Here is a 22723-nt window from a genome sequence, read left to right as displayed (position 1 = left end):
ACATGTTCATTATAGCTACTTTTTGGATAATCCCACTTTTATAGGACATGTTTCCAAATTGTAGCATTCTATTATCCTATAAAACTAACTAGTTAGGCTACCTATTATCCTGCACTGACAAAAATTATTCTTGTGGTTTGTTCAACAGGGTTTCCTAAGGATTATGACTATATGTAAAAATGATTGTCTAAAAATAGCTTTAGAAAATTATTTCCATTTTAAAGTTAGAAAACCTGAGGTACTCTATCTTTCAGATAATTTACCTATCTCAATATCTTTTAAAACTGATAACAATCATGTGAGGTTATTATTTTCTGATATAATAATTAATTACAGGCATTATTTGCTACCAAAGCATACCTCACCAAAAGCTGGCATTCCTCAAAGAGGGGTATCTTTTGACTTCTTAAGTATAAGCCAATACTCTTTATATCACTTAAAACCATGCTAGTTAGAGAGGCTTCCTTTGTTAAATATCCTGGGGTCACTTCTTCAAGCCACTTGAAAAATTTACATCGGTTGGCTTTGGGTCCATCACAGGTATAAAAGCGACGACCCTAAGAGGAAAAAGATATTGCAATTGAGTAAGAAAAATTTTATATTTTACTATTTTTGTATTATGTTTGTCAAGAGTTCTATAAAAAGGTGCTTGGCATTAATGTGCTCCAATAAACCATTCATCATACAAGTTAATCTTTTTATTAATACTAAACAACAAATTAAAATTTAAAACCACTTAGTTGACATTTCTCTTTATCAGAAAATTACATTATTCTGAGAACATAAGCTTATTTGAAAAATAAAATTTTTTGTTTCTCCAATTTAAAATGTTCACCATAGACACCCTGAAGGCTACCCAGAAACAACTACAAGAAACATCTTGTGCATTTCTTTTTGGCCTTTTTTGTCACTCACATAAGTGTGTGTGTGCACAAGGACACACACATACACTGTTGTTTTTAAAAAAAGTAAAACTCAGATGATGATGTGTTTTCTATTCCATAACCTAATATAACCTAACACAATAACATGCTGTACACATGACAACCATGTCATCAAATTATCTTAAAAAGAAAAAAAAGACTTTTGATGGCTCTATAATATTTTATTCTACGGTTATAATATTATTTACAAATTCTTGCCTTTGACGCCTAAATTTAAATCTCAATGTACGTACGCAATACATAAACATTTTACTAACTTGACATCTTCCATAATAATATGTTATCAGCAATGTAAATTAAATCAGTTTGCTTTTACATTCCTCAGGCCTTATCTATTACTCGTACTGGGGCTCACACAGGAGACTACTTCAACTTTCACTTCTTCAGGCTCATCTCTGCATTCTCTAAGATCTCAGGTTGGGACATATTCCTCCTCAGTGTTCTCACTGTAACTTGGGCATATCCTTCCTATTCTATCAATTACACTATTACATAAAATTTATTTTTATGTTTCTGTCTCCAGCCACCACTATGCAATAGATTCACAGGCAATCTGAAGGATTATCTTAACTCATACTTTCATATCCTAGAACACAGATCATCTTTTAGTAAAAATTTACTGGGAGTTTACTGTAGGTTAGTTACTAATACCTCAAGTAGAAGGCTCCTAATCAGGACCTGCTCTTTAACAAAGCCGGTCATAAAGCAATAGGTACCTAAATTTTCTACAAGAGAAGTATTCGGTGGGGCAACCGGTGAGTAACAGGGAACAATACCTTATTTGGACCTTCCTTTTTAACCGTGACAAGTTTTGCAGGTTGATGATGATGGCAGGATGGCACATTACTTTCTACATTTTTCAGTTTCTCTCTCTTTAGTGATGTGTAAAATGATATGTCAACTTTTGAAAGAGCTTTGTGCAACCTCTGTGCCAATCCAAACAGCAATATATTTAGATGTTCTACAAAAAAATATATATATATACATATATATATATATATATATAAATACAGATGAAAATTAAATACAAAATAAGTTTGTGTTTGTATCATGTGTACTGTTAGCTAAGTTTGAAAATGACTTTTAACAGTAATCTATAATCTAACACTAATATTCATTTTTTTAAAGGCAAGTTTTGCCCTTGTACAACAAAACAATCAAAACTAATCATGCATCATACTTAAAATTTCTTAACAAAACCATCTGTAACACTTCTAGTTGTTATTATTATTTTTAAAAATTAAATTGAGCCATCCAGGCACCCCAGTAACACTTCTAGTTTAATAAAAAAAAAAAATGAAGAGGTGCTTGGGTGCCTCAATCAGTTGAACTGCTGACTCTTGATTTCAGTTCAGGTCATGATTTCATGGTTTGTGAGTTTGAGCCCAGCATCAGGCTCCGTGCTAACAGCCCTGTCCCTCTCCCTCTCTCTCTGCTCCTACCCTGCTCTCTCTCTCTCTAAAAAATAAATAAGTAAACATTTTTTTTTAATGAAAAATTCTAACTTGTAAAAGATAATACTGTCATTTCCTACTTTTGACACTCAATTTGACCTGAAATTAGAATATAAGTTACTGTTGAAAACTGGAATGGACATATGGAAAATAACAAATCTCAAGTAGAGAATTTAACATGAAAGTTCACAATATAAGATACTATGTTTTCTCACAGCTATCCTACTTACATTAAGCAGCAACCAATTATAATAAAATAGGAAGATAAATCATACCTATGAGACAAGATGTAAAAATTTGCTTATAATGAGCAGGAGACTGAAAAACAGCCGGTATATGAATTTGCCTTTGGGGAAGATAAGCAGATTTTATTTTCTGCCCATTTGGGAAGCACAGCTCAGAGCCACTTATCCCCTGAAATGGAATAATTCAAGTTATTATAACAACTCCAGAAAAATACTGTCTACTAATGAGTAAATTATTTTCTATAGATGTTTAACAAACACATTTTTTTGATTTTTCAGAATCCTTGAAAATCATTTTCTGATTTTATTATTATTATTATTATTAGTAGTAGTAGTAGTAGTAGTAGTAGTAGTATTTTAGAGAGAGAGAGCACAAGCAAGGGAGCAGGGCAGAGGGAGAGAGCCAGAGCATCTTAAGCAAGCTCTATGCTCAGCGCAGAGCCGGATGCAGGGTTCCATTCCATGACCTTGGGATCATGACCCGGCTGATATCAAGAGTCAGATGCTCAATCGACTGAGCCACCCAGGCGCTCTTCATTTTCTCATTTTAAGTGAGATACCAAGTATAGCAAGAATGGCTATGCATCGCATTTTTAATCATATAAATAAGACTAAACGTGGGGCGCCTGGGTGGCTCTGTCGGTTAAGTATTCAACTTCAGCTCAGATCATGATCTCATGATTCATGAGTTTGAGCCCCATATTGGGCCCACTGCTGTCAGGGCAGATTTCGCTTTGGATCCTCCGTTCCCTTGTCTCTCGCCCCTCTCCCACTTACCCTCTCTCTCTCAAAAATAAATGAACATTTAAAAAAAACAAAACTAACCATTTCTGGTCTGCCTCTTAATAAGTTTGTAAAAACTTTTTTCTAGGAAAAACTTAGCTGATGTGAATGGATCATTATGTGTTTCTATTTCCGGTTACAACTACAATAGAATTTTGCAAAACCAATGTATAAGATGTAACTTTACCCTAATCATGATCTGATCGGCAAAATTGAGCTGATAGTGAAAAATGAAAACAATCACAGTAACAGTAGTGGCAGAAGTGGAAACAGTTGGAGCTGTCATTTATTAAGTACCTATTACGTGCCAGATACCACATAATTTCTTTTAATGCTCATAACTACTAGGTAAGATTTTAAGTCAAAGAAGATATGACTATAGCTAGAGTTCTGTAAAACTCAAAAAAAGAAGTCATTAGCTCTAAAAGTAAAATCATTGCTCCTATATGATTTTGGTAATTCTTTTGTTGAAATTCAAACACTAACTATTGGAAACAATGCACCAAGATACATTGGCTCATTTCCTCACCTGTAAATCTCCTGTTACACTGTAGTTGCAGCAGGCAGACTCTCCTAACACATTGTGAATTTTCTCAGTCTTGGTAGTCTGCTTTAAATTCAAAGACAGTGCTTTCTTTCTGGAAATCAAATCCTGACTGCTAAAATCCTGTTGCTGCTGATGGAGCATGTCTTTTATCATTTGCAAATGCATGGAGCTTTCATTCACAGCATCACTCTGTCTTTCACCTATGTCACTACAATGTGTCCCAGAAACAACCTCAGCAAAGAAGCCATCTGTTACTTTATCAACTACATTTACAGTAGTCAAGTTGCACTGGGGTATGTTTTGATATTTCAGCCACTTGCTTTGAGTAGATATATTATTGAGAAGTAAAACATCCTTTGGAGTCACTTCTCTGGATTCTTTAGAGAAGGAAGTTTCACTTTGGTTGTCAAGTCCAAAGCTAAAAGAAAGATCCGCTGACTTTTCACCCAAGTTGAATATGGGGGAACCAGAAGATTCTTGCCTGTCATAGATGATGTCGTATGAACGAGAATCTAAATCAGGTGACCTATCAACACGTGGCAAAGTAATAAATGGAACTCGGGTTCTACTTACTAATGGAAGCCTTTGAAAATTCTTATTCCCCAGAGAACTGGGTTTTTTGATAACTGGAAAAAAAAAAAAAGAGCTCATTAAATAAAAATGTATTATGGCCATCAACTAGGCTCTAAAAACCAGTAGCTATCTATACAAGAAAGAAAAAGTAACAACTTGCCTTGCCAAAACAAAAAAACAAAAAACAAAAATAGGTAATTTTAGTTCCTTTTTTATAATAAAATATTTTTAATGATTTTAGTCTCAAAAAAATGAAGATTTCAAAGCTCAAGAGACTCAAACTTTTTTAAGGTTAATGCATTTGAAATCCTTCCCTTTTTCTTTTTCCCTTAGCTAAGATTCCCCCCAACCCACCACCACCAATCACTAGATTATATTTACATAGCACTTAACTTTTCAAAGTACTTTACAACCATGAAGGGATTTATTATTCTCATTTTACAGATGAGATTGCCAAGGCCTAGAGGTAACATGACTATCAACTGGTAGAGTCAGGACATGAACTGAGAACTGGTTTTTTTGTTCTTAATTGTATATTCCTACTCCAGAGACTGAACTTCATGGTTTATTTATCTATGTGACTGTAACTTCCTTTATATTTACTATACCCATGAAGTGATATGTTAACCTTCAGGGTAAAGAAGATAGTTAGCTTTATTCTGATCTATGGGTATGTGGTAAGAGTATAATTCTCCTAAACTAGATTTTGGCTGAGTTTTAGAATTCCTTCTGTCAGCAGTATTAGTAATAAATATATTCCTAAAATGTAAAAAGCAATAATAAATATTTGTTCAATAAATAAATGAATAAATAATACTGTATGGGAGCTATATAAGCTTAACATTTTTATCTGACAATGCTATGGTTTCCTATTTTATAATAATGTACCTTCTTGACAGAGTTAGTATTTGTTGGAAATAAACTTTGGGGATCATTTGGGTAGGTAGTAGAGCAGTAAGTGAGCAAATGATATTCTTTTATAGTGTTATTTTATAATTCTAACAAGCCAATCAAGCAACCTGACAGAAAAGTTAAAACATCATTAAAGAGTAAAAGATTGGCACAAAAATAGACATATAGATCAAGGGACAGAGTAGTGTCCAGAAATAAGCCCACACTTATGGTCGTACAACAAAGGAGGCAAGAATATACAATTGAGAAAAGACAATCTCTTCAACAAATGGTGCTGGGAAAACTGGAGAGCTACATGCAAAAGAATAAAACTGGACCACTTTTTTACACGAGACACAAAAATAAAATGGATTAAAGACCTAAATGTGAGACCTGATGTCATAAAACTCCTAGAAAAGAACATAGACAGTAATTTCTTTGACACTGGGCATAGAAACATTTTCCTAGATAGGTCTCCCCACGCAAGGGCAACAAAAGCAAAATTAAACTATTGGGACTGCACCAAAATAAAGCTTTTGCACAGTGAAGGAAACCATGAACAAAAGAAAAAGGCAACCTACTGAATGGAAGAAGATATTTGCAAATGATATATCAGATAAGGGATTAATATCCCAAATATATAAACAACTTATGTGACTCAACACCAAAAAAAGCCAATAATCTGATTAAAATGGGCAGAGGAACCAAGGCACCTGGGTGGCTTAGTCATTTAAGGGTCCAACTTTAGTTCAGGTCATAATCTCATGGCTCGTGAGTTTGAGCCCCACACCAGGCTCTGCATTGTCATTGCCAAGCCTGCTTCAGATCTTTTGTCTCCCTCTCTCTCTGCCCCTCCCCCGTTCTCCCTCGCTCCCTCTCTCTCTTGCTCTCTCAAAAATAATATAACATAAATAAAATAAAATAGGCAGAGGACCAGAAGAGACATTCTCCCAAAGACATACAGATGACCAATAGACACATGTAAAAATGTTCACTAATTATCAGGGAAATGCAAATTAAAATCACAATGAGATATCACTTTACACCTGTCAGAATGGCCAAAATCAAAAAGACAAGAAATAACAAGTGTTGGCAAGGATGTGGAGAAAAAGGAACACTGCACTGTTGGTGGGAATGCAAATTGGTGCAGCAACTATGGAAAACAGTAAGGAATTCCTCAAAAAATTGAAAATAGAACTACCATATGATCTGGTAATTCCACTGCTGGGTATTTACCCAAAGAAAATGAAAACACTAATTTGAAAAGATATATGCACCCCTATGTCTACTGCAGCATTGTTTTCAATAGGTAAGATATGGAAGCAACCCAAGTATCCATTCGTGGATGGATAAAGAAGAGGTAGTACGTACCTACCCACACAACACACACACACAAACACAATGGGATATTACTCAGCCATAAAAAAATGAAATCTTGCCATTTGTAACAACACGGATGGGCCTACAGGGTATAATCCTAAGTGAAATAAGTCAGAGAAAGACAAATATATTATTTCACCCATATGTGGAATTTAAGAATCAAATGAACAAAGAAAAACGGAGATAAAAAAACAAACTCTAACACACAGAGAATAAACTGGTGGTTTCCAGAGGGGAAGTGGGCAGGAGGAGGAGGGAAAGAGATAAAGGGATTAAGAGTTACGGGGATTTGGTTCTGAAGATGAATTTCTAGTCAATAGGGCTTAAGACTAACTCAGATTTCATGTTTGAAGATGTGAAGGTAAAACACTTATCTTGATAAGCACTGAGAAATGTCTAAAGTTGCTAAATCATTACACTATACACCTGAAACTAATATAACACTACATGTTAATCATACTTGAATAAAAAATTAAGAAATCAAGAGTAAGATTCATGCTTTAACTATGAAAATCATCTATTATTCCATTGTCACTTCATTTGTTTTCGATACCCACTCCTCCCATACTGACTTTCCCCTACCTTGCTTCCTCTACTAGCCATACCCACTAAACCTTCTTCAACCCAACTACCCATTCACATTACAAAGTTGGTGGGGTTTTTTGTTCTTTTTTTTGTATCGTCCACTCCCCAAAATTACCTACAACTTCATCCCTTACCCAACATAACTTCGGAATCAGGGAAGATACGTTGGTGAGATTTTCAAGAAAAGAGAGAGGGAAAGAAAAGTTAGTAGAAAGAATCCTACAGAATGTACTGTACTTATCAAGAAGCAGGAAATTACTCATAGGGAAGACTTAAAATGTATGAAAACACAGAGATCTGAGAATGCAACTGTGGTAGCAACAGTTGGAAGAGTTCCCTGATTTTGCCAGGATCCCAAAGCAAAAAAGGGGAAACTAAGAGGTTATACCAAAGTCAACCAATGATGTAAATCAGACATTCACAATGAATCATTCCCTGGGAGGGGAGGGCACTATAGAGGGGCCCGACTCTGGAGTTGCAGCTGTGAGAAGTACTGCAATGATGGAAGACATCTGCAGAGGTCTGTCATGAGAAGTTGAGAGGAGAAGAAGGACCTGAGAGTGAGAAGGGTGTACTGTATTTGGAAGTAAGAGCCATCTCAAATAGAAAAGTGGTGTGGGAAGGATTGAGGGGGATGACACTGAATCTGGTTTCAAGATATTTTTAGTTTAGTGACAATTTCTCAAATAAAAAACTTCATTTTACACATATAAGTATTATTAGGGCAGCAGGGTAGCAACTGTCTAAGCTGAGGAAGTAAAGGTCACCAGGTAAAGTTCTTGCTTTCAGGGACTCCGTAGAGAATTCTAGCACAAAGTCTTCATCTCTTGAGTTCAAAGAAAAAGTAGAAACAGGGTTTAAGGTCGAGATCTTTTGCTCTGGTGATGTCATCTATTCAGAAAGAAGAAACAAAATTACTAACCAAATGTTACTACATTTTTTCCCTATAGTTTGAATGAATTCTAGTAATCTATATCATACAAATAATGCTTTGAAGCACATTATATAGAGCTACAGTAGGGCAAAAACTCTTCCCAAAGGGACAGGATAAACTCACTAAAATCAATAAGAATAATAAAAAAATAAAACGCAGAACATAAAAACCATTGGATTTATTTGAAATGGGTCAGATCCTGACTTAGACTGATCTGGGTTATGGGGATTTGGTTCTGAAGATGAATTTCTAGTCAATAGGGCTTAAGACTAACTCAGATTTCATGTTTGAAGATGTGAAGGTAAAACTTCCTGCAGACTCAGGGAATGAACAGCTTTCTCTTATGTCCTCAGGTCTAGGGTTTATCTACAGTTGACCTAAACTTGAAGATACTACTCCCAAATGGACTGAACTTTTTTGATCTATTCCAGACATGAATAGTCATATTACTCATTATGTTATTCTCCTTAGAACAGTATTTAATTTTCTTGCTGCTTCCAGAAATTAATCACCTTAAAAATATAATATGATGATCACATTATATATATATATATATATATATATATATATATATATATATATATATATTTGTATAACAATAGAATGAAAGAATAAAAGTTTGGAAGAATACATACCAAACTGTTAAGAGTGGTTGGTTTCTAATGCAGGTGGAATTAAGGAGAAAGGATTCTTGTAACTTTGTGTACTTCTGAATGGTTTAAATTTTTTAGAATGTGCATGTCTTTTTTTTTTTTCAGTAAATTACAATAAAGTTAAAAAATGTATATATAAATTTTAAAACACTCTCTTAATTAGTCATTTGGTTCTAGGTGCTGTGCTAGGAAATAAGGATGTGAAGATGATTACTCATGATCCCCACATTCAGGGAGTTCAGTCTAGTAGAAGAAACTGACAAATCAATGGGAAATTACATTCAATCATAGTAATAGTCTTATTATAATAACAAATTCTTACTATGTGCTAGGGACTGTCCTAAGTACCTTTTAGTTTTAACTTATTTGATCCTTACACAACCATATGAGGTCAGTACTCTCATTTTCCTTATTTTACAACTGAGAGAATTGAGAAAAAGAGTAGTTAAGCAATTAAACTTGTTTAAACTCATCCAGCTTATTAGCAGCAGAGTTGGGATTCAAACCTAGGCAGCCTAGATTGTATTGCACTTTCAACAAAAGTAACAATAATAGGCAATACTTACTGAGTATGTACTTTGTTCCCACAGTACATTCTCTATCAACCAGCCACAGGTTTCTTTCTAAACATAAGTTTAATCATTTCACTCTTCTCATTAAAACTAATGGTTCCCAAACTCTCTCAAAGTACAAAGCTCTGAAAATGTCCTACCCAGTTGCCCTATAAGATTAGGTCCTTTACTTCCTTTCTGATCTCACTTCCTACCACTTTCCCCTTCGTTTGTTCACTCATTCCATAGCTACCTCCTTGCTGTTCTACAAATTGGCCAGCATTCCTCTGCCTCAAAACCTTTCCATTTGCTATTCCTTATGCCTGGAATGCTCTTCCTCCAGATATCTGCATGGCATGCGTGTCCTCTCCCTTCCTCTTTTCTTTCAGTTCTCCACCCCAGTGTTTTATTAGAGAGGCCCTATTTTACCTATAAAATAGAACTCCATCCCTCTTACACAGCTTTATTGTTCTCCACAGCACTTAAACCCTCTAAGGTACTATATACTTGCTTATTATCTGTCTCCTTTCATCAGAAGGCAAGCTCCAGGAGAGCAGATCTTTGCCTGTTTTATTCATAGGCCTATCTCTAACACGTAGAACAGTGCAACATACAGTAGATGCCCCCAAAATATTTGAGGAATGAGTGGCTGATCAATTAAATATGTTACTCTTTTTAAGGAATTTTCCATATCCAGTCACTACTTTCTTACATCTCATTTACCATTTAATCCATCTAAACTGGTTTCAATCCTCACTATTTCACTGAAACTGCTCTTGCCAAAGTCACCAATGACCCTCAAGTTGCCACATGAACCTGTTTCTGTCATTTTACCAATGTCTCCACAATAACTGACATAGCAAACCCTCCCTACCCCCCAATTCTTAAGAATGGGATATAACACATTCTCCTTTCTCTACACACTCTTGAAATGAACCCATCCATTCTCAGTGCTTTAAACTTTGCTATGTGCAAATGATCATGCAAACTTCTCTGAACCAGACCCATGTATCCGATTTCTAACTTTACATATCTACCTGACTGATTCACAGGCGTTTCTGTCTGTTCCTATGTATTCACCAAACCCGCTCCTCCCTGCTGTGGACTGAATTGTGTCCCCCACAAATTCAGATGTTGAAGCCCTAACCCCAATGTAACTGTACTTGGAGACATGGCCTCTAATAGGTAACAAAGTCTAAATGATAAATGAGGTCATAAGAGTGGGGCTGTGATCTGACAGAATTAGTGGTCTTATAAAAAGAGAGCTTGCATTCACCTGCTCTCTTTCTTTCTTTCCATGTGTACACATCGAGGAAAGGCCATGTGAGGACACAGTGAGAAGGCAGCTGTCTGCAAGCCAGGAAGACAGTCCTCATGAGAAACCAAATTAGCCAGAACTATGATCTTGGACTTCTGGCTTCCAAAATTCTGACAAAATAAATTTCTGCTGTGTAAGAGACACATTCTGCAGTATTTTGTTATGGCAATCCCGGCAGACTAATACACTCCTCCTTCTTACTCCACGCAGTGAAAATCACACAATTGTTAAGTCAGATAGCCAGGAATCTTTCTTCTCCCTTTTCCTTCACCCTAACTATCTACCTTCAATCCATCAACATCCATGCTTCTAACTCCTTTCACTGCCACAATGCCTATCCTCAAGTCCCTATCAATTAAGTCTCCTCTAAACTGGTATCTCTGTTTCCACCACAGCATCCATTAAACCCATCTACCACAGAGCAACCAGCAAACCTTTTAAAAATGTAAATTAAGTCATGTAATTTTCTGCTGAAAACCCTTCATGGATTTCCCTGAGGAACACAGAGGATTATCAAAATTCTTTACCTCACCTGTAAGATTGTGTGTCTGGCCCTGCTCACTTTTCCAATCTCTAATTACCACTTTCACACTCTACAATCCCACTACTCTGGCTTTCGTCCACTTTCTCAAGCCCACTCAACTCTTTTCGATCTCAGGGTATTTATACTTGTAGTTTCTTTACAAGGTATGTTCCTCCCCCTACAGCTGCCACAGCTGGAAAAGCCATAAAGTAGATTCCCCTATTTCAGAGTACGTTCATAGCTTTCATACGTAGCAATTATCTCAATTTATTTGTTTGCTTGCACTCTTGATTAACATCTCTCTCCCTCCTTTAACCATCTCATCCTCTTTCTCCTTGGCCTTTAAAGACAGAGATCAGGGGCACCTGGGTGGCTTGGTCAGTTAAGCATCCGACTTCGGCTCAGGTCATGATCTCACGATCCATGGGTTTGAGCCCCGCGTCGGGCTCTGTGCTGACCGCTCAAAGCCTGGAGCCTGTTTCAGATTCTGTGTCTCCCTCTCTCTCTGCCCCTCCCCTGTTCATGCTCTGTCTCTCTCTGTCTCAAAAGTAAATAAACGTTAAAAAAATTTAAAAAAATAAATAAATAAAGACAGAGATCATACATACATATTTTGTCCATCACTCTATACCCAAGTCTTACAAGTTCTGACCTACAGAGGGTATTTGGCATTGGTGAATTGCTATGTATTCATGAATTTTATATTTCACAGTAAAATTTCATAGTATATTCCACACATGTTCCATATATTTACAATTAAGATTATGCCTAGGCATTGTATATCAGTTGTTATTATTGTCGGAACACTTTTTCTATTATGTTTTCTAACTGGTTCAGGAAAGCTACTAATTTTTTAAGTTTATCTTGCCTTCAACTAACTTACAAAATTCTTCTTAAACTTCTCATTTTTGATTCTTCTATTTCTTCCTCTCTAATTATGTATGCCTCCTATGTCATGTCATATTAGAAAATTCAAAACACCTTTGAATAATAAGATGGTAGTCATCTACATTTTGTTAATTATTCTAACAGAAATTTTGCTGCTTGTTTTATCGTTAAAATAATGTTGGCTGGTTATTGATAAACTTTATCATGTTAAAAATGATCCAATCTTAAAATTTTTATCTTTTTCGTTTTTAATGGATTCATTTCTTATAAGACTACCAAGATTTTTTACTACCAACTATTAAAACTTTGCTTACACTGTACCTTATTTGCTTCCAATGAAGTCCTCTCTGCTGATTTAAAATCAGAATCCAAATAATGATATGAACGTTCTGACTTTTTCGGGGAGAAATCTAAAATTGCTGTGGAGAAAAAAAAAAAAAAAAGCATGGATTTTTACATAATGGTTTGTTCAATGTCAAATAACTTTTTAATGTTATGTTTTATTTAGAATTTACTTACAGTCATTTTCAACTGTGTCCTTATTAGACTCAGCTATCACTTGAAAATTGTCTTCAATATTAAAACTAATGCCTCCTTTTGGAAAGTCGTCTTCATCTGGGAACTAGAAAACAGAGATCCATTTATCAGTTTATTTAGTAAAAAGAAACTGTATGTGTGTGTGTGTGTACATATCTATATTTTTATCTACCTCTCTATATATACACACATAGCTTGTGGTTAGAACGAGACACAGACAAACAGAAAACAATATGTTATGAAACCAATTCTAGTCAGGGAAAGTAGAGTATATTACATTTCATCTATTCTTACAGTTCACATTTCTTATACCTTAACACCATTGAAATGCAGATGAATCCTGTGATGACACTTTTACATCTCTATAGCACCAGCAATGGTTGTAACATAGTTGGTATTGCTGTGCAAGTGAAACTATATGCAAGTTAGACATACTGTTCATGTATTGGTCACTTAAATAGGAGTTTGCATTAACATTACCATGTTATGAAATTTTGCTGTTTAAATGTATTCAAAAGGATGACATTATCATTTGCCATTGAACAAAAAAGTCTTGTGTTCCCAGAAGGCAAGGAAACAAAGCAGGGTGATATACCTTATTTGTGATATACAAATAAATCCAAGACTTCTTTCGATAAATATAACATTAAAAATCTAAGTGAAAGTGAAAAAGTTCTAGAGATCTGTTTCACAACATTGTAAATATACTTCACATGACTGAACCATACACATAAAAATGGATGAGGTTGGAAACTTTATGATGTGTTTTTTACCACAATAAAAAGTTTTCAATAAAAAGTCTAAGTGATAAAGCATCGTATGTTAACTGACTGTTCTTCTTTCGTAGTGGTGTATAATAGAACAGTGCGCCTTTCAATCAGTGAGAGCACCTGAGAATTTAATGAACTACAGAATTTTTTTTAAAGTTCAGAGACTGCTATATGCAATTTGCCACACTCACACCAAAAAAGTTCTCTCAGGTCCTAGATCTATCCGGTCATTTTGCCTTAAAACATATCATAGAAACTCATGATACAAAACATTACCATAACCAACGTATGTAAAAATAATTAGAAATAAAACAAATGGGGGTGCCTGGCTGGCTCAGTCGGTACAGCATGTGACTCTTAAGCTCAGGGTGGTGAGTTCAAGCCCCACATTGGGCACGGAATAAAAATAAAATAAATAAAACAAATGGATACAAATTTCATTTTCAATATGAGTGCCTCTATTCTCCTCAAAAAACCATAGGAAATAAGACACAAAAACATCTTTTATCTTTGATGAAACTAAGAAACAATGGTAACCTTTAACAACCATATATTAAGAGGATGGGGAAGAATACAAACTTCATCATATGAAAGAAAGTCACACTAAAGTACCTATTACAGGGGAGTCCAATGACAAGTAAACTGATTTACCCCTATAACCATGGAAACACTTAGAAACTATGCCGTCCACAGGGGCTGCTGAAAAAGTAGGCTACAAAAGGCTAAAAACATTTGATAGAAGCTTTAGAATGAGAAAAATCAAGAAAATAATGGGGAGGAAATTACCAAAAAATTATTTTTTTAAAAATTTTTACAGGACTGGTGGACTTATATCTGCAGGATAGATTCACTGAGAATTCAATATCCAGTATTAATAAAACCTGAAGGAAGGTTCATCACTGTGAAATTTCAGGAATAAAGAATACAAAGAAAATATGCTTAAAAACCTCTAGGAGAAAACACTGCTAAATTTAAATTTAAAAAGAAAAATAGCAGATCATATCCAATTTCTATATTTAGCCTATCAATCAAGGATGACAACAGAATAAAAATATTTACAACATACAAAGTCTCCCAAATTCTATTTCCCATTCTCCCTTTCTTCAGAGGCACTTAAGATGTGTCATAACAAAACAAGAAAAAAAGACAATGTTCAAGATACAGGCAACTCAAGCTAGGAAACAGGCAAAGTTTATTTTTTTTTTAATTTTTTAAAATGTTTATTTACTTTTGACACAGAGAGACAGACAGACAGACAGACAGACAGACAGGGTATGAGCAGGGGAAGGGCAGAGAGAGAGAGGGAGACACAGAATCTGAAACAGGCTCCAGGCTCTGAGCTGTCAGCACAGAGCCTGACGTGAGGCTCAAACTCACAGACTGCGAGATCATGACCTGAGCCGAAGTCGGACGTTCAACCAACTGAACCACCCAGGTGCCCCTAGGCGAAGGTTAATTTTAAGATGCCAACTATACAGTGTAGATTAGAACAGACAGATGGAGGACATAGGAAAGAGATCCAAGGGGGAAAAAAATGAACTAACAAAGTTTATCTAATAAGTTTGTGTAGATTCCTGTATTGAAGGGTATTTTATAAAAAGCTTTTCAAGTATGTGAAAAATCTTTACTCCAATATTCAAAGAATACTAAGCAAATTTTTAAAAATGAGACAATTAGAAACTAAGAAAAAAAATCCAAAATTATAAAAGAAACAAAATGTAACCACAGTATATTGTTTCAGCTGTGAAAATATTACAATATTTATAATACAAATGTTGAACATCTATTTATCTAAAAATGATATAGTTATACTAGGAATCTGAGAGAATATAAAGAAGAATTCAGAAATAACTTATTCTACTTAACATAGCCAATCATTAGTTCTTACTAAAAATAGTGTAAAACCATGATAATAAAGAAAAGCAACAAGATTCATTATTAAAAAGAACTAAAGGAAAACTTACGAGTTCTGTCTCCAGAAACCATGAAAAAAAAGCACTGATAGATCTGATTACATAAATATTAAAAATGCATTTCTGCAGAAAATCATAAACAGAACCAAAACACTAATACATTAGGAAAAATGGCAAACGGTTAGTTTTCTTAATATGAAAAGAGCTCCTACAAATCAAATATACAAATAACAGATAGAGAATGTTGTATGCCACAAATGTAAAATTTAATGGGAAAAATTTAAGATCAAAATAGAAAACATATTACTACAATATTGAAAAAATATCAATAAAATACTGTAAAAATGTCAATTCTCCTCAAGATTTACATGCACAATGAAATTCCAGTCAAATTCCCAGCATGTTTATGTACATGTGTGGAAATTATTAAGCTAATTCTAAATGTATATGGAAATGCAAAAAGCTAAAAAGAAAAAAGTGGGAAGATTTAGAGATGCATGAAAACACATACTTAGTAAGATATGAAGACTTCCAAAACTACAAACCAAAGAATCAGAACAGAAACCAAAACTGGACCTGAAATATAAGGACACGTGATTTATACAGCAAAGGGGGAAAAACAAAAGGATGGAGAAAAGATAGCCTTTTCAATAAACGGTGCTAGGTCAACTGAATGTCCATATGGAAAAAATATGAAACTTTATCCATATCTCAATACATAAAAAATTGTACATCAAAGTGTGAAAGGCAAATAATAAAGCTTCTACAAGATAATATGAGAGAATATTTTCTTTTCTTTTTCCTTTTTTTTTTTTTAGAGAGAGAGAGTGTATCTGAGCAGGGGAGAGAGGGCAGGGGGGGGGGTAGAGAGAGAGGGAAAGAGAGACAGAGAGAGAGAGAGAGAGAGACAGAGAGAGAGAGAGACAGAGAGAGAGAGAGAGAGAATATCCCAAGCAGGCTCCACAGTCAGCACGGAGCTCAATCCCGCAACCCTAGGATCATGACCTAAGCTGAAATCAAGAGTTGGACGCTCAACCACTGAACCACCCAGGTGCCCCATGGAGGAAAGACTTCTTAGACCTAAGACAAAAAAGCACTGATCATAAAGGAAAGGGTAGATAAATTGTATTATGTTAAAAATTATAAACTTCCATTCATCAAAAAGCATCATTAGGAGTAAAATATAAGACAGAATCAGGGAAGGTATTTGCAAAGTATGCAACTGACAATGAGTATATATCCAATATATAAAGGATTTCAAAAATTAATTAAAAAGATAAACACATAAATTAAAAACTGAGGAAGAAATCTGAACAAATACTTCATCAAAGAGAATACAGAGAAGGCCAATAAGCATCTATAAAGGTCCCAACCTCACTGTTAGGCAGGAAAATGCAAACTAAAACCACAATGAAATACCACCACATATCTACCAGAATAGCTAATATTCAGAACACAAACTGTCAGAACCAAGCGTTGATGAAGATATAGAGTGATGGGGACTCTCATACACTTCTGATAGAAATGTAAACTCTAAACAACCATTTTTGGAAAGCAGTTTGGCATTATATACTAAAAGCAAAGATATGCATATCTGGTGACTCAACAATCTCACTCCAATAAAGTATAATTAACAGAAGCGCATGGCAGCACATGAATGTTCCTATCAGCATTATCCATAACAACCAAATGCAAACAACTGAACAATGGATAAACTGGGGAATATTCATACAACAGACTAGCACACCAGCAATGAAAATGAATAAACTACAGCTACAGGTAACAACAGTGATGAATTTCAAACGTTCAGTGTTGAACAAAAAGAATGAGACACAAAAAATACATTTATTGCATATTACTCTATTTACATCAAGTTTTAAAAGCACAATGAATATATGGTGTTTTAAGTCAAACTAATGGTTATCTTTGGAGGGAACAGAAGGAGTAGTAGTTGAAAGGGAGTCGAGGGGGACTTCTGGGTGGAGGTTACGTGGGTGTGTTCACTTCGTGGTAATCATTAAGCTGTGTACTTATGGTATGTACATTTATTTTGTATGTGCATCACACTTTAATAAAAAAGAAAAAAAAATTAATATCTTTGACATTGTTTCAAATATATGCATATTGTTCTCTCTCTATGACCTCTATTTGGAAGCAATGAGAAGTACCTGGTGTCACAGTGAAGTGGGGGTGGGGATAACAGAAGAAAAGAAAAAATCTATAGCTGTTAAATATATTTTCTAAATGTGATCTATTTGCCATTGTCATGAATCCCTAGTCTTTTCTTAAATGAAAAGTAATCCTTTAAATTCCAGGTCCTAAAAGGCAGCAAATCTTTCAAATAAAATATTTTTCTCTTATTTAGATTGATTTCAGATATCATGCTTCTTATCAATTTACTAAACTCTTTTGTAACTTACATTTGTTCAAAGATTTAAATATAATCTGTTTATAAGATTTAACACTTACATAAAGAAAATGATTTGGCAAGGTGCAACTAGAAAAAATATTTTTACCTGCAAGAAATCAATCTGCATACAAGCGCTAGTCAATTTTGGTGTCAAAAAACAAGAGTCCGTCATGCAGTTTCCATACTCAATACTATCTGGAAACTGACTGCATTCTAGCTGTGAGTTGTGTCCTCTGACCATCACAGTGCTAGTGGCTGATCCTTTCACTTGGTGCCCTTGAAACTCAACAGGCTACAAGTAAATTATTAAAAATGAGTATTGCATAAGTATATATTGACATATAGTCACAATGTATATATACACAGAAATCACAATTCAGCTCTATTAAATATTACTTAATGTAAGTAATTACTAAGTGACCAATACTAAAACCAGGAAAGACCCCTATTATCCTAATATGTTAATTATGAAATATAATTCAGTTATTGATTTAATTCAGTTCAAAATGAGTAAGTACTAATTTTTTCATTATAAGCATAAAAGTATAGTTATAATGAACTAATTCCACCAGAAAGATGTGGAGCAGCTCACAGTTTGTGAGTTCGAGCCCTGTGTCAGGCTCTGCGCTGATGACAGTTTGGAGCCTGCTTCAGATTATCCCTCCCTTTCTCTCTGCCCCTCCCCCACTTGCTCTCTTTCAAAAATAAATGAATAAATTTAAAAAATCAGAAAGATGCGACACCTGGGTAACTCAGTCAGTTAAGTGTCCAAGTCTCGATTTGGGCTCAGGTCATGATCTCATGGTTGTGAGACTGAGCCCCCAGTCGGGCTCTGTGTGGGACCTACTTGGGATTCTCTCTGCCCCTCCCCTACCTGTGTGCGCTCTTTCTCAAAACAAATAAACATTAGAAGAAAAAAAAAAACAGGAAGACACAGTTGCTCCTTTCTCTATGCTTCCCCTGTACATTATAAAATTTTCCATTATAGACTTATCACATTATAGTACAACGAAGTTTCTTCTCATCTATATACTACCTATACTGTAAGCTCCTTGAGGGAAGAGACCCTTTTGTTTCATGAGGATATAATGTGCATTTAACACTGTCTTTGGCATATAGGAGACAGTCAATAAACATGATAATAAGAAAGAAAGTAAGAGAAGAAATACAAGAAGCATTTTCCTTTGTTTAGGCATTTTGTACACTATCAGGCTTAATAGAGGAGGGATGGGGGCTCCCAGAAGATCTGATCCTATTGCTCTGAGACCAGAGGCCTAAGAATAGGATGCCAATCTAGGCATGTACTTCAGGGAGGTACTGTCATCTCCTCAGAGACTTGATCAGTTTTCAGGCTCCAAATGGCTTTCTCTGCTGCCCCCTTGAGGGCTCTAGGATTTTTACTCCTCACAGGGTGACCAAACCTACCCAGAAAGTAGGAAATTAAGATTGCTAATAGAGCCAAAGGAATGTACATAAAGGACAAATTTATTTCTAACTCATAAATGAACAAAATTATAATAGTACATAATCTGAATATTCTCTTATTAAAAATGAAGATTCTAAATCATACATTTGAGAGGAAAATCAAATCTAAATTGCCCCTGTATGGGACTTTTATTGAAAATATCCTGAATTGGGGCGCCTGGGTCGCTCAGTCGGTTAAGCGTCCAACTTCAACTCAGGTCACAATCTCACAGACAGTGAGTTCGAGCCCCGCGTCGGGCTCTGGGCTGATGGCTCAGAGTCTGGAGCCTGCTTCCGGTTCTGTGTCTCCCTCTCTGTCTGCCCCTCCCCCGTTCATGCTCTGTCTCTCTCTGTCTCAAAAATAAACGTAAAAAAAAAAAAAAAATTTTTTTTTTAAAAAATTAAAAAAAAAAAAAAAATATCCTGGATTATGAAGCACACACATTTCAATAAAAAAGTCTCAATTGTTAAAGACTGTATATTTCTGTTTTGTTTGATGGGGAATACACATTCTCCACAAGAACACAGATGCCTTGTTTTCTATGTTTCTAAGTGGATCTCTTCTGTAGAGATCTATTGGGTTTAAGAAACAGAATCGGTACTTACAAAACTCAACTATTTATATGTTACTTTCTCTATCAATTTTTGATATGCAGTAGGTGGAACTACTTAGACCTTGGTTTATATATACTTCTACAGAAGTAGAAGTGGTAGAGTAGACTATATGTTCATAGCTATAAAGATCTCTATTTTGTTCTCCACAGAATATTCATTAATTATACTTAATTTATCTTCCTGTCCAACCCCTAGGGCATCCTTCACACACACACACACATATATATATACATATACACGTATATATATATCCTTCATATATACATATATATGAGATGCATTATTATCGGTTCATGAGTAAAGAGAAAGGGCTGAGAAAGGGCTCAAGACCAAACAAAGGCTAGCAGTCATTAGTTACTCTTGCTCTTAAAACCAGGTTAATTCATTACGCTCACTAACCTTCTACCTATGAAAACTCTGATAGTTGTATAAAAAACAGCAGGAAAAGATAGTAGATTAGAGAATCAAAGTTCTTCACAAGTTTTACCTTAGGATCACAGGTTTTTCTCTCTACCTGTTTAGGAATAACATCTAGAAAAGTAGCCTCTTCTTCATCTCCCAAGGGAAAGAACTAGAATAAAATATCAGTAAGTGTGTTAGCTACAATAGTTTTGTAGGTGGTTCATGGGTTAGATGGGAAAATACTCCCAAAACTTAAAGTTTCCCATTTGAAAATACACTTGCCATTTCAATCTTCTGTATATACATATGTATAAAAGGTACCCCTGGCAAAGGAGTTCTCTAGCAGATAAGGCACTATGCTAATTAATTCTAAAATTTTAATTGAATGTTTTAACACTAGAAAAAATTGTTGAGTACCTAATAATTATCCATCAAACCTAATATTTAATGCGAATGCAGATTATTTAATTCAAAAATTAGTATGAAATCAAAGGAGGAAAAATTGTAAACAGTGTTAACAGTTTATCTAAAGAATGAATCAGGGCGCCTGGCTTGCTCAGTCAAGCACGCAACTCTTGATCTCAGGGCTGTGGGTTGTGAGTTCAAGCCTCAAGCTGGGTATTAAGCCTACTTTAAAAAAAAAAAAAAAAAAGAATAATTTTCTAGCAACCATAAAACACAAGCTATAGACAATAGAAACTAGTCATTTTTAGTTCATCAAATGACTATGTAAAATAACCATGATTTCTACTATGACTTAGATAGAAAAATGAATTCAACTGAGAAGCAATTTTTGTTTAAAAAATATGGAGAAAAATATTTCCCCAACAGACAGAAGAGATAAATTAGTGTATTTCTTCAAATAATGGGAGCTTTCCATTAATAACAAAATACATTAACACATCTCCCAACGAAGTAGTTCTTGAAAACTTTCAACTCTTATTTTATTTTTTTTATCAACTCACATTTTAGAATTAGAATTTTCTAATACAGTGAATTTAAAAAATCAATTAGCACAGCACCTTCTCTTCTGCTTTGCTATGTGTAACTAATTATAGAAATAAAGTGGCAGTGTCATTAAGTGTATCCTCAAAGAGGACCCTAATTTAAAATTTTGAAAGTTCTTTCTATCACTAGTGTACATGAAGAGACTGCTTCAGAGGGTTGTAGTACAAAACACATTACATAAATCCAAATATATTCCTATATTAATGCTACAGATTTAAATAAATTTTTTTTGCAAAAGACCGTAAGACCTTTTTCATTACTGTTAAAATTACAATGCACTTTTTAAAAAACATGTAATTATTTACTTATTTATTTATTTAGAGAGAGAAAGCGTGAGCAAGAAGGGGCAGAGAGAGGGAGAGAGAGAATCCCAAACATCTTTGCACTGTCAGTGCAGAGCCCTATGCAGGGCTCAATCTCATGAACTGAGAGATCAGGACCTGAGCCTATACCAAGAGTTACGTGCTTAACCAACTGAGCCACCCAGGCGTCCCAAAACATGTAATACTTGTTTTAAGAGGAAATTCATTCTGGAGGAAAAAACAGTGATATTGTTTATTTGCAGTTTATACTTTGTGATAACTGTTCTTGAAAGGGTTAAATCCTAATTTTTCAAGTGAAAGAAAGCATTAAGAATATGATCATATATGGCCCCTGGGTGGCTCAGTCAGTTAAGCGTCCCACTCTTAGTTTCTTTTAGCTCAGGTCATGACCTCATGCTTCATGAGTTCACACCAGTAGCGTGGTTCCTACTTTGGATTCTCTCTCTCTGTCCCTCCCCTGTTCCCGTGCATGGTGCACTCGCTGTCTTTCTCTTTCGAAATAAATGAACTTAAAAAAAAAAAAAAAAAAAGAGGGGTGCCTGGGTGGCTCAGTTGGTTAAGGGTCCGACTTTGGCTCAGGTCATGATCTCGCGGTCTGTGAGTTCAAACCCCACGTCAGGCTCTGTACTGACAGCTCAGAGCCTGGAGCCTGTTTCAGATTCTGTGTCTCCCTCTCTTTCTGACCCTCCCCCGTTCATGCTGTCTCTCCCTGTCTCAAAAATAAATAAGTATTAAAAAAAAAAGTGACCATTTATAAGCTAAATTATGCAGTTGCTAATTTTGATTTTATACATTTGCTCTTATTATATACATAAAGGGTGAAAAATGATCGAGCCACCACAATATGAATTTTATTTCTTATGTTTTGTTCTCTTTTAGGCAAAGGAGTTGCAGGTGCAGCTGTAATTGTCAATGACAATTCTTGGATTAAGTAATGCTTACAAAGTTTACAGACTTAGTTTTATAATAAAAGATTTGTTATATAACCAAATTGCATTGACCACACAGGCAT

General features: G+C 35.0%; 1 protein-coding gene across 2 annotated transcripts in view; it reads right to left on the bottom strand.

The window, feature by feature from the left end:
- ZGRF1 (zinc finger GRF-type containing 1) overlaps nucleotides 1-22723 on the bottom strand; it is a 90902-nt gene that overhangs the window by 36163 nt on the left and 32016 nt on the right. The window contains exons 11-20 of one of the 2 annotated variants that reach the window (XM_042984021.1): nucleotides 20466-20549; nucleotides 18006-18191; nucleotides 12789-12891; nucleotides 12591-12688; nucleotides 8170-8293; nucleotides 4547-4599; nucleotides 3956-4099; nucleotides 2674-2812; nucleotides 1721-1905; nucleotides 361-557 (exon numbers count right to left, since the gene is read on the bottom strand). In XM_042984021.1, coding sequence (XP_042839955.1) covers nucleotides 361-557; nucleotides 1721-1905; nucleotides 2674-2812; nucleotides 3956-4099; nucleotides 4547-4599; nucleotides 8170-8293; nucleotides 12591-12688; nucleotides 12789-12891; nucleotides 18006-18191; nucleotides 20466-20549 — 1313 coding nt within the window. The remainder of the gene's footprint in view (nucleotides 1-360; nucleotides 558-1720; nucleotides 1906-2673; nucleotides 2813-3955; nucleotides 4100-4546; nucleotides 4600-8169; nucleotides 8294-12590; nucleotides 12689-12788; nucleotides 12892-18005; nucleotides 18192-20465; nucleotides 20550-22723) is intronic. The other variant, XM_042984022.1, reaches the window with a different exon arrangement.

This window comes from Panthera tigris, chromosome B1 (assembly GCF_018350195.1).
Source record: "Panthera tigris isolate Pti1 chromosome B1, P.tigris_Pti1_mat1.1, whole genome shotgun sequence".
In the NCBI taxonomy this organism is placed as follows: Eukaryota; Metazoa; Chordata; class Mammalia; order Carnivora; family Felidae; genus Panthera; species Panthera tigris.
This window is presented reverse-complemented; position numbering and strand designations above follow the sequence as displayed.